The sequence below is a fragment of the Martes martes genome (assembly GCF_963455335.1).
Source record: "Martes martes genome assembly, chromosome: 10".
Classification (NCBI taxonomy): Eukaryota; Metazoa; Chordata; class Mammalia; order Carnivora; family Mustelidae; genus Martes; species Martes martes.
This window is the reverse complement of record NC_137898.1, coordinates 42,118,432-42,131,633: the sequence shown is the minus strand read 5'-3', so window position 1 is coordinate 42,131,633 and position 13,202 is coordinate 42,118,432. Positions and strand designations below refer to the sequence as shown.

Sequence of the window (13,202 nt, the reverse complement as noted above, 5' to 3'; positions counted from 1 at the left end):
CCTCCCAGCCTCATTAGGCTGCACCTGCCTCCAGTTTTCCCAGAACAGGTAAAGCAGTTTGGGCCTCATGTGACCCCACCTTTCCCTAGCAAGGTTGCTGCTTGAAAAGATGCCTATTAGCATCGACTCCAGTGGTCAGGGTGGGGAGGAGGGGGGGCGGTGAGGAAGGAAAGAGCCCAGTGGAACAGGTAAGTTTGCAAGTGTGGCCTACTTGGGGCCTGTTCCTTGCCTCTGCCCTGCTACGCGGTGAGAGCTTGATTTTCCTGGCTGTGTGAACAGTACTGGGGGCGGGCGGCTACTCTTGATGCCTCGTGGGCATGTCGTGCTGTGTATGAATGTGACCTCTCCGATGCTGGGCCTGCCCCAGGTCAGGGGTGGACACACTGCTTGCAGAGGTCTCCATGGCTGCTGTCGGCTGGTCAGCCCTAACCCCGGCTCCAAGAGGGGGAATCCTTGGAGGATTCCTTCAACCTGGGGGATGGGCCCTCCTCCGTGGGGATGAGACCTGGGCTCCATGACCCATGGAACACAGCTTGCTGGGGCATGGTAGGGCTTGGTGTGGGGTTTCCATGGATAGGTGGGGAGATGCAAATTCCCATTCCGAGGAACATCATTTCCTTCTGGTATAGCATTGTTGTGTTGGCGGGTGGGTGGCACGCACAGGCTCCTCATACTTTCTGGAAGGGGTCGGACCCCAGGCCTGTGTCCCCCTCCCTCCTCCCCAGCAGAGTATCAGCAGGGACTTGCCCAGAGTCCTGCTCAACAGAAAGGGCTCTAGGGGATGTGGACTCCATGTAGGTCACCTTCATCCATGTGGCCTGGAGGTGACACCTGGCCCCTCTGCCATCTATCTGCGTGTTGTCCTGCGTTCTGCCTTGTTTGTCCCCCTGAACCTACCCCATCCTCTTGAGACCTTAAGGCACAGATTATTCAGTAAGTACTTGTTGAACAAATAAGTACCACCCGCATTTCTCAGGCTTGTCTGTGAAGCAGCTCCAGTGCCTCCAGCTGAAGTGGGGATTCATAATAGCCGGAATGTACAGATGACAAAAGTTGACTTAAAGAGGTGCCGAGTGACATCCTCAAAGTCCATAGCTAGTGAGCGGCAGAGCCAGAGCTGACCCGGGTCTCTGTGATTTCAGAACTCGTGTTCCTGGTGTCTTTTGGGACAGCAAAGGGATACAGTCAAGGCATGTCACGTACAGGTGAAGGAAACCAGAAAAGATCTAGAACTTTCTTGGCCAGAACACTGTCTCAGAAGATGAGGCCTATCAGGGAGACCCTCAGCTCCAGCCTTGCCCGTGTTAGGATGTGGCCCATGGGGGTCTCTGAGCACAGAAGAGCCCACCGACCCAGTGTGTTGAGGTGTCTGTCATTGGGGCACAGCCGGGAAGTGGCTTCATGGTGTTTCTGTAACGGCCCCCCAACTGTGTGATGTGGAACCCCTCATCTTTCCTGCTGAGTCGAGACTCACTTTCTGATATCTTGGCCAGAATACAAAACTTGTCAGTCATGGTCCATTATTAGAACAGTTTTATCTTAATGCTTATGATGGTATTGTTTTGGTTTTTAAAAATTTTTAATTTAAATTCAATTTAATTAACATATAGTGTATTATTAGTTTCAAGGATAGAATTTAATGATTCATTAGTTGCATACAATATCCAGTGCTCATTACATCACGTGCCCTCCTTAATGCCCACCACCCAGTGACCCCATCCCCCTATGCACCTCCCCTCCAGCAATCCTCAGTTTGTTTCCTAGAGTTAACAGTCTCTTATGGTTTGTCTCCTCTCTGTTATCTTATTTTTCCTTCCCTACCCCTATGTTCATTTGTTTTGTTTCTTAAATTCCACACGTGAGTGAAATCATATAGTATTTGTCTTTCTCTGACTTACTTCACTTAACATGATTCCTTCTAGTTCCATTAATGTTGCTGCAAATGGCAAGATTTCATTCTTGTTGATGGCCAAGTAATATTCCATTGGATATAAATACCACATCTTCTTTATCCATTCACCTGTCAATGGACATCTGGGCTCTTTCCATAGTTTGGCTATTGTGGACATTGCTGCTATAATCATTGGTATGCACGGCCCCTTTGGATCACTGCATTTGTATCTTTAGGGTAAATACCCAGTAGTGCAATTGCTGGGTCGTAAGGTAGCTCTATTTTCAACTTTTTGAGGAAACTCCATGCTGTTTTCCAGAGTGGCTGCACCAGCTTACATTCCCACCAAAAGTGTAGAAGGGTTCCCCGTTCTCTCAACATCATTTCTCATCAACATCTGTGATTTCCCGAGTTGTTAATTTTAGCCATTCTGACTGGTGTGAGGTGGTATGTCACTGTGGTTTTGATTTGTATTTCTCTGATGCTGAGTGATGTGGAGCACTTTTTCATGGGTCTGTTGGCCATTTGGATGTCTTCTTTGGAAAAATGTCTGTTCATGTCTTCTGCCCATTTCTTGACTGGATTTTTTATTTTTGGGGTTTTGAGTTTGATCAGTTCTTTGTAGATTTTGGATACTAGCCCTTTATCTGATAAGACATTTGCAAATACCTCTTCCTATTCCATAGGCTGCCTTTTATTTTTGGTCTTGTTTGCTTTTAAACTGCAGTTTCACATTCTGCTCACTGCTCTTTTTCACCCACATACCCCAGAGAAGTGGCTTTGGAAGATTGGAGAGGGGGAGGGAGCCTGGGTGGCTCAGTCAGTTAAGTGTCCAGCTCTTTATTTCAGCTCAGGTCATGATCTCAAGGTTATGAGATTGAGCCCCACATTTCTCTGCCTCTCCCCTCCACCCCCCCAGCTTGCTTGCTCTCTCTCTCTCTCTCTCACACACACACACACACACGCTCGCTCACTTGTTCTCTCTCTCTCTCTCTCTCAAAAAAATTAATTAAAAAAAAAAAAAACAGAAGAAAAAGAAGAAGATTAAAGAGGGATGGGGGCCTAATGACTTCTCCCCCTCCCCTCTTTCCTTTGTCTGAGCCTCTAGAACTGGGGCAGATAAAGCAGGCAAACTTCTGCTGGGTCAAGTTGCTGCCCTCTTCTTACAGAGCCATACTTTCTCCTGTCCCCAGGCCAGAGTCTCTGCATGCCCCACTGACCACCGACTTGCTCTCATGCTGTTCCTGGCACGTTAGTAGTCTTTTGTGAGATTGTTTAGCAATTCTGGCTCACCCTCAGTGGGTAGAATTTATATCTAGTCCCCGCCCCCAATTCAGGCTCCTTATGGTCCCCAAATAAGGTGGTCCTAGTGAGACCGTAGAGCTCAGTCTCTTATGCACTACAGAACTGGCAGGAATGTGTGGGCTCCATCTTCCACTTAGAGGAGGTAGAACAGTCCTTCTGTCACCTGGAAGCCCCCACCATGTAGTTTCTCTCCAACTCTTTCCTCCCCGACTTAGGTGGCCAAAGAGGCAGATCTGCCAAGTCCTTATGAGTGGATGTTTAGCCAGGGACAGGAATGCCAGTACCCGACTTGGAGTGATTCTCTCGGCCCCTCCACTCTTTTGTCTTCAAGGAGTGCAAGGACCTCACCTTCTTTTCCTTGGCGGGGGGAGGAAATATCCAGTGTCTGTGATCATCAGACATTGCCACCTTCCCCCACTCTGCAACACTTTCTCATCTAGAAAGATCTAGATTTGGGGGGGGGGTTAGTTTTTTTGTCCATTGAGGCATTTTATTTGCTTGTATGTATTACACCCCTAGAAAAGGCATCCCAGGATTCTCCCTCCTGTGTGTTTTCGCCTTGCTGCTTCATGGTCCATGACAGCAGCGAGGTCGTCCATACAACGAAACCAGACTGGCGGATGGGAGCAGATTATTCTGCTGTTTTTCTAAATCTTTTGAGTTTTACATCAGATCTAGTGCTCATCACTCCACCCTTGTTTAACCTGCCCCGAGGTTCACAACAACGTTCCCAGGTCTGTGATCATCAGTGATTTCAAATTCGCTAATGTAAGCTTGCTTCATCATCACAGCGAGAAACCAGAGAACCGTTTTTTGGAGCATGGCCTTTGAGAGAGCCCACTGTCGGAGCATGACCTGGCATTTGCCTCTCTTTTCAACATTGTTAATGTTCTTTTGAGCATCTGCCAGGATGTTCATGTGTAATTCATGGGCAATCCCATTACAGTGGCCCAGAAAGATGGCAGAAAGAATCCTCTAGATCTTACCTTGGCTTTTGAGGTTGGAGGATAATGATGGTGTTGGTTGGTGAGACAGATTCTGGACTAGTGCAGTCTTGGAGGAAGGTGACTGGCCCAGACTTTTGTCAACTCCTTGAACTTATAGAGGAAGGACAGTTAGAGACTTTTTATCCTCAAATGGGCTTTTTCCACTTTATTCAATTTCAGGATTACAAGAAACCTCTCACTTGACATACTGTTAAATTATAGGGCTAGAAGCCGTTTATGGAGAACTCATGTGCCAGTCAGTGAGCTAAATGCTATACATGTTTTATATCTTATTTAATGCCCCCAACTTTTTGAGATCAGTATTCATTTTATCCCCATCGTACAGAGGAGGAAACTAAGGCCCAGAGAGATTAAGTCCCACATGGGAAAAGGGAGACCCACAAGGTCAGTCGTGGCTAAGCTACTCATCTGTTTCAGAGGCCTGGTGTTCTCTGTCGCTCCTCACAGTCTTAATCACCTGCATAATTACTAGAAAAGCATTATTGTGTTTAAAGAAATAATGTAGTTTTAATGCTTTTTGTTTTCCTTTTGAAGATGGTTGAGTGCCCTGAGGCTCCTCCTCTGATGAAAACCACGGGTGGTTGGAAAACCCCGTATGTACTTCTCCGCCCTCTTCCAGTGACTAAAGCAGGGTTTAGAACCTCGGGAGGGTGTGGTGTATGCACCTGTCCTTGAAATATTGTAGCAGATCATGCCCTGCCCCAACCTGCCCGATAGAGGACCGCAGAGAGCCTTTGTTCCAGGGTAGAGGCTGCAGGCCCAGGGGAACCCCCATGGAGACACTACTGGTTTGGGACACTTCCCCTGGACTAGGCCTTCTCAACCGCCCCCCTCTGTGTTCCAGACAGTTGGAACCATCCCGTGTCCTGGGAGCTTGGGCCTCACCCTAACCTGGGTGATTTTCAAGATCCCTTCAACCCCTCCCCGACACACACTCCACCAGTCACAACCATCTGTAAATCTGTCCCGTGGAAGGATAGTTTTTACCCTTGGGAGCTTTGCAAACACCTGGCCCTGAGCCCGTCCTCCCGTAATGGAAACGTGAAGGTCTGGGGTGTGAGGCATATCCTATTTAGTTCAGCAAACATTTGCTGGGCACGTCCTGTGTACCAGGCATAGTCTCAGCCATACACACTTACCTCCAGTTTCCATTAATAAGAGAGCTGGGCTACTGGTACGTACACAGTGGTGACAAAGAAAGCCAGTGACTAGCTTGGCTTGGGGGCGGTCAGGGGGATTGACAGAGGCAGTGGGATTTTGCCGGGGTTTGACAGGATACAGAGGCATTCACCAGACAGGAAAGAAGATGGGAAGTCCAGACAGAAGACAAGGCATAGGTAGTATGACAGGACTGAAGACCCCCTCTTTATCAACCTTGAGGGTTGGAGGAGACGGAGGCAGGAAGATCCTACCAGGTCCTTCTAGGAAGGAGTGCATGCTTTTGGAGTGAAGTTGATTGCTGACCTGATGAGTTCAGACCTGGTTTGGCCAGAAACCTAGACGTTGAGCTTGTTCCCTTTTCGTCTGAGCCAGAGAGCTCAGGTCTTTCTGGTCCGTCAGGAGAAAAGCAGCAGGTGGATTGTTTCCGTTTTCTCCTACCCACATCACCTGTGTGGCAGGGAGTGGACCTGATTCTGTTCCTCACCAGAAGGGGTACTGTAGGCTCTCCCATCCCCCTCATCCGTCCCACTTGCCCCGTGGGTGTAGCCATCGACCGGCTTGGTGAGCAGGACACAGAAGGGCTGCGGGAATGGGGTGGGAAGTTCCGTGGGGAGTGTAGGTTATGCTGACGGAGGAGCCATGCCACAGAACCCACAGTCCCGGATCAGCCGCGTAAATTGGATGGCGCTGTGAGTTAAGAGAACTGGATAGGACTTCAGACTCCACGGTCCAGTCTGAGCTGGCCCTGCCTTCCTCTGGCTTCCGGTCCATTCTTCCCTACAAAGCAGATTTCTTTGTATTAGATTATCTCAGTGTTTGTGCCTTTGTAAACCAGGTCTGAGGTTTCAGTAATGCTGGAAGAAAAGAACGCTGTTTTTCCTATCCTTCATGCCTGGCATCCCCGTACAGTATCTGGGCACATTCATACCAGCTGGTGGGAGCAAAGAAATCAGAACTGGAGGGAATTAAAGAGTCCAGGTGCTACTGAATTTATTGGGAATGGAAAAATGACTGCTATAGCCCGTTCAGCGGACATGGGTGTGGCCACAAACAGAAATGCCATCAGGGTTCTCAGGCAGAGGTAGACACCAGCTAGCTAGTGTAGTGTCCATTCTAGCTAGGTCTGTGGTTTTTTCCTTTCTCTAGAATTCTAGAATGAGGACAGCTGAGCCGACATAAAATGATACTGTTTTTCCAAACCTTGGGAAATGTCATGAGGGAAACATTTTTTGTGGGCCGATGGATCGTGTCGTTAGCTGGTCGGTGCCGCCTGCTTACCAGGCCTCGTGGAATGCAGACACACTCCCCTCGGAAATGTGGGGAGAACACAATTCCAGCTATTTTGGGTACTGTCTATTGTAGACCACCCATGGCAAAAACCTTGTGGCTTCCAACCCCAAACAGTGTCTACCCCTCTCCAGATTTTGTGCTCTGCAAAGAAAAGGGAACAGTCCAGACATCCACCACCTGGGGAGTGGGCCTGGAAGATGTGGTCTATCCATACAACTGGGGGTTACTCAGCAATGTGGAGAACGAAACTAATGACAAATGCTCTAATGTCGGTCACCTAAAAACATGTTCCGTGGAAGAAGCCACATGCAAAAGACTACATATTACATGGCTCCCCTTCCAGGAAGTGTCCAGAAGAGACTAAGCTTGTAGAAATAGGAAGCAGATTTGACGTTGCCTGGAAATGGGTTTGGGGACTGACTGCAGATGAGCGGGAGGACTCAGTTTAGGGTGATGGGAATAGGCTAAGATGACAGTTCAGAGAAGTGACTGAAAATCATCACACACTTAATTTTCTGTGTACAGATTGCCCTGGGTAAAGCTGTTTAAAAGAGAAACGGGGGCCACCTGGGTGGTTAGGTGTCCCACCTCTTGATTTTGGCTCAAGTTGTGACCTTAAGGTTGTGAGTTCAAGCCCTGTGCCAGGCTCCGTGCTGGGCGTGGATAGTCAGCTTGAGATTCTCTCTCTCCCTCTCCCTCTGCCTTCCCCCTGCCCCAGCAGACGCAGGCGTGCGAGGGCTCTCTTTCTCAAACAAAAAAACCCCAAATCGGAAGTTCCCCATTGTCTTTTGTCTAATATGAGATCATTCCTGATTAATTTCCTTCTCCATCCATGCCTGTGACTGTAGCCTCAGGGGGAAAGAGCAGGGGGAATGGGCAGCTTCTTAGTCTTCCGTTAGGGACAGAGCCCTGTGGTGAGTTCTGAGGAGGCTGTAGGTAGAGGGGCCATATTTTCTGAACCAAAATGGGAAGTAGAGTCAGGCAGCATCCTGGGTGCTTTGCACGCATTTTCTCATTCAGTGGTCACTTAATTCTCATAACAAGTCTGTGGGAAAGGTTCAGTTTGGCATATGCCCATTTTAAAGAAGAAAACGGAGGCCCCAAGAGGTCGAGTCTTCTGAAAATTCAGTCTATAAATGATGAACTTTCGAGATTCAAACCCGGGTCTTTCTGGCTCAAAAAATCAGTGATCTTTATCATGAAAATCCCCCCTGCCAAGAAGAAGTACATATGTGGGAAGACTGTTTTTTGACGGAGAAAGCGATGCTTAGGGACTGATGCTGAGTTATGAACAGTAAGGGACTTAGCAACCACAGTGGGTAGAGAATACGACAAAGCTGTCTCTTTTTGCCCTGGCTTGGACTGGCCTGCCAGGAGATGCTGATGTGAACATGCTTGCCTCTCGCAGGAGACAACCAGTCCGCCCCTCTGTGTGCTGAATCTTTATAGTTCCTCCTTTCTTTGTTGTTCTTACGTGGCTCTAAAAAATGTATTATGGAATGTGCCAAACATTCCATAATCATAGAATACTTACAGAAGAATAAAGAATACTTATATACCCACCAGCTAGCTTAATAAATAAAACATTATCTGCTTGTGCTTTTAAATTTACCACACATGATGGGTAGACAAGTAAAGCCAAGTTACACAGTGTGGGGAGACCAGGCTTTGAGAGGGAAAAACCTAGATTCAAATCCCAAATCCCAGCTCTGTAACGTATTCCCTTGGAGAGGTCCTAAAACCGTTCTGAGATGCTGTTTTTCTGTACAAGAGGGACGTTAACACTCACTTCCCAGATTGTAGGGATTGAATGAGATCATGCTTATTAAGAGCTTAACCTGATACATACTAATTAGTGATAGTCCTTGTTCTTATAAACTGTATAACCCGGTAATGATCAAAAGTACTAAAAATAAATCTTGCATAGATTTCGCCAATCCCCATGATTAGCTCTACTTTCTCCCTCCTGAGACTTTAATTTTGAGGCGGTAAATGGTTCCCCAGGTTCTTTAACAGGTGCTAACCTGCATGCCAGCTGAATGACCTCCAGAACCTGGGGGTCTCCGCCAGCTCTATGGGGCTTTCTCTGCTCCCAGATTGCACAAGATGGTTTATAGGCATTCTCTTTTGCCCAGGCCAGTCCTAGCTTATACCTGACCCCCTGGCCTAATTAAAAGCTCTCCCCTTTCACTCTCAGAAGCATCATGGTTTGCATGATAAGCCCCAAGATGACCCCAGTAAAAACCATTTCTAAGGCATGAGCCCAGACCTGTATGGGAATCTCATACAGGATTCTGGGGGGGATGGTTATTAGCAACCAGGTCCAGAGAAGGCCTTCACTGTTCACAGTGCGCTTACACAGATAGGCTCTGACTGCATCTGTAGGACAACCTTGTGTGATGGGAAAGCTGTGTCGGTATTGCCAGTGAGGCTCAGAGAGCCACATTTGTGTTGTCAGTTGTGATCTCCATTTCTTGGGGCAGTCATTCAGCCTGGCCTGCTCGGATCACACCCAGGACACTGGCAGGCCTGTAGGGAATGGGATTTGTTTCTGAAAGGATCCCATTCATACCCTCTGCCCTGCAAGAGTCCTTTCTCTTCCCGGCCCCAGGCTAACCTGGACGTGTGCATTCCCCACACAGGAGGTGTGCCCCTTCCCCCAACCCACTCCTTCTAACCCCCTCGCCAGTTCAGAGAAGGAAATTCAGCCTCAGATAGAAGCAAAGCAGAGGGAGCCCCCAGGATTCCTTCTTCCTGTCCCTCGGACTGGGTGGCCCTATTACTTTACCCTCAGAATCGGTTCAGGACCTGGCCATTGCATCTGGTGTTAAAAGAACATAAAAGGAGGGATTCCCCGAGGAGAAACACCCTCAATCCATAGCCTCTGCCTGTGAATAAATATTTTATTCCTTCTCAGCAGCTTTTTATGCATGCCTTGAGGCAAATGCATTTTAACAGCTAAAAAATTGTGTTTGGAATAAAAATGTTCTTACCCCCACTCTGTTCTCATTTTTTTTTTAATATAGAATTTTTGTGTGAGTTCTTTATGAAACCAAGTCCTATGGCTGATCCTCACACTCACCCCAAATGAGTGATTTAGTAGACAAGGGAGACACAGAGCCATGTATTTGAGGGAAGGATGGTTGGGTAGAGCAGAGTGAGGATTTCTGAGTGAGGTGGGAATCACTTGGCACGCACGAAAGTGGCTGGGGGCACAGAGCATGGACTGGGCCGAGCTGCCAAGTGGAGACCGGCGAGTCTCCCCTCAGCGCCGGGGAGCACCTCTGTCCCGGACTGGTTGCTTTGCCTGAGAACAAGCACGGTCTTGCTCAGGAGTCTGACTTTTTTTGGTCGTGTCCTTGCTGAGAATTTCCTCCTGGCACCTGCCAGACATCCAGTTGCAACTTGCCTCCTGTATCCGCTCTAATCCCGGTGGGGGAGAAGCAGCTAATTTCTTTGTGGCTGAGGCCTGACGTCCCCCGACTGTGATCCCCGGGGAAGTGTTGAGGAAACCTGTCCTGTCCTGGAGAAATGAAACTTGTGAGCGAGAAAGGGCTCCCAAGCTGGGACTCCGTGTCTAAAAGTATCTCTCTCTTGTCTTGCAGAGATCAGGAATGGCAACCTCAAGGCCATCCTAGGCCTCTTCTTCAGCCTCTCCCGCTACAAGCAGCAGCAGCAGCAGCCCCAGAAGCAGCATCTCTCTGCGCCGCCACCGCCCGCCGTGGCCCAGGCGGCCGGGGCCCCCTCCCAGTGCCAGGCTGGCACCCCTCAGCAACAGGGGCCGGCCACCCCCCAAGCCCCGGGCCAGCCTCTCCAGACGGCGACACATCAGCAGTCAAAAGCGCAAGCCGAGATGCAGTCCAGGTGGGGGCTCCCTGCCGCCCTGTGACTCCGTGGTCCTCAGGGCGCCCTTCCCCACCCTCCCCCACTCCCCGCCCCACTGCAGCTGAGGCCAGGAATGTTCTCCTTTGGGCCCCTTCCGTGCTGAAGACTACTGGTGGGGGGGGGGATTAGCCTGACCTTGGACCGGATGCGGCGGGGCTGCCTCCTGTGCCTGGCGGAGATGTGCACTTTTAGAGGTCGGACTGGCCAGCAGCCAGAGCTAATGAGCGGCTCTTGCCTAGCTCTGGCCTGTGTTGCACATGCTCCTAGGCAATGAACAGCCCCGAAAATAGACTTCAGACTGGTTTTGCATGTTTGCCTGTAAGCTGGGTGTTCGATGTTGTATGCGTGACTCATTCTGCTTAGTGGCGGCAGAAGTTCTGCCGTAGATGCCTCTGCTGCACCAGAAGAGAAGTATCTAGAGCACAGAAGAAAGATGGGCAATGCTTAGCAAGGAAGGGGGCAGCCACCTTCCCAGAGAGGGCCAGGGACTGGATTTTGTTAACCTTGCGAGAGTGGTTAGCGGCCTCAGCTGTGGTCCTCTGTTTTGTAGGATTAGGGTGTGGGTGTTGCTCACGTTCCCGGGGGGCTGATGCCTGCCAGTGGAGCTCTCGGTGTAGGATGATATGCAAGCACAGGGCCAGGGTCCTTGCCACCTACTGGGTTACATTGGGAAAAGTTGCATTCCTAACGACTCTGCAGAAGATCGCCTTGTAGAACATTCGTTTTAATGGCGGAGGGGGAAGAATGGGGATTTGGGGCTAGAAGGTTTTTGACTTATAGTAAAACTCTAGAGAAAAGTCCACAGTAATTGTTTAAAGCTGTAAACCTTTAGTTAGCAAATCATCTAAATGTCACTAATTGAATTGATTGCTTGGTTTCACTTAACATGTGCTGCAGAGTAATGACTTGCTTTCTAGTCTCCTAAAGCAGCAGTGTTCATAACCATAGGGTTTCTCGCACACGCTTGTACCCTCAGCAGCCCGTTGTAGTTGGACAAAGCACGGAACTGTTCCAGACAAAACAGGTGCCTTATAGATGGTTACCGCTTTTTCCTTTCCCTGAGAAGTGCTACTTCCCACTTGTGATGGTGTTAAAACCAGCAGTGATGGATGTGTTGTAAATCCCCTAATTAATTATCTAATTATATCCAATTTACATTATAGAAATTTATAGGCAAGAAGAAATGCCTGGACTAGTAATAAGTAACAGAGAGCCAGGGAGTGAGCCCCTGCACCTGACCTAAAGAACCACCTGAGTGCGAGCCATCCTCTGATCAGAGGTCTCTGATGGCCCTGGGTGATTGAATGACCAGGATCTCATTGCCCACACTATTCTACAGGGCGCTTATTCCCTGAATGGTGACTTGCAGGGGAAGGGCTCCATAGGGGGAAATGTTGGTAAATAATCTGGGTTGAGTTGTTAGAACTATTATTACAGGTCTACTCAGATCCTTAAATCTGTCAAAAATGCATTCATTTGTTTAGTTAGTGTTTGAATGCCTTCTGTGTGCCAGGCACTGTTCTAGGCACTTGGGGTTCACAGATGAATGAGACCACTAATGTGCCTACTCTTTGGATTTTCCTAGAGGAGGCAGGAAAATAGGGAAGAGAACAATCAGATAGTGCTACTACAATAAGATGATGGGATTCAGAAGGATTAGGCTGACAATTTAGGTTGGACTGCTAGGAGGTTCTCTCTGGGAATATGACACCAGGGTAGAGATAGGGATGACATGGAGCAAGCCATGTGAAGTTTAGGTGTAGAATAGATCACCCAGAGGTTGCAGCTGGTGCAAAGGCCCTGTGGTGTAAGAGAAAGCTTGGCAGGTTGGAGGACCAGAAAGAAGGCTGGAGTGGCTGGAGCTCAGTGGGTGAGGGGAGTTGGAAAACGTGACAAGGTACCTGTAAGCAAAGCCTCCATCTACATGGAAGATAGTATGACTGGTGGTCCCTGCAGTAGCCAAGTGCCGTGACCCTGAGGTCCAGTCACAGAGTGCTAGCTAAACTGGGGAAAGAGTTTGCATTTCATTTTATAGGTAGCAGGAAACCACCGGGGGAGGGGGGTGTCTTGAGCAGAAGAGAGACTTGATCTGATTGAAAGTTAAAAAAAATCTTCTTAGCTCCTCTCTGGATAATAAGACTAGGATACATAGAGATGGAAGGAAGGACCCCAGGTAAGAGGCTCTTGTAGTCCTCCAGGGGACGGTGGCTTGGACCAAGGGGTGGAGCAGATCTGTTGATGGACCACTACACGATGATGAGCCAACAGGGATGCAGATCAATGGACTGGCTGGAGGGAGGGAGAGCATCACAGATAAAGCCTAGATTCCTGGTGTGAGCAGTGGTAAATGCTGCTGTTTATTGAGGTGAGGGAGCCTGAGAGAAGAACACGTGTGCACTGTGAATCTTCAGAAGGGGCCGTAGAAAGCATTCCTCCAACTTAGCCTCAGAACTTACTTCGTGGATCTTCTCACTGCATACAGGATTCCAAGGAACATGTGTTGAGCAACGCCGGGCTTGTGTCACTAAGCTATGCTAGCCCGAGGCACCCACTCCAGTGGTAGGCGTATGTTTTCTTAAGAGAACCAGATGTTCCAGTCTGGACACCCATCTCCCAGTAAGAAGAAACGTTCTACTGTTAATAAAGGCTTTACCTAAAGAAGA

General features: G+C 48.8%; 1 protein-coding gene across 2 annotated transcripts in view; it reads left to right on the top strand.

The window, feature by feature from the left end:
• The window catches only part of NAV2 (neuron navigator 2), a 394,477-nt gene that overhangs the window by 156,973 nt on the left and 224,302 nt on the right, over window positions 1-13,202 (top strand). For both annotated transcript variants that reach the window (XM_080816815.1, XM_080816814.1), the window contains exon 5: window positions 10,260-10,518. In XM_080816815.1, coding sequence (XP_080672941.1) covers window positions 10,260-10,518 — 259 coding nt within the window. The remainder of the gene's footprint in view (window positions 1-10,259; window positions 10,519-13,202) is intronic.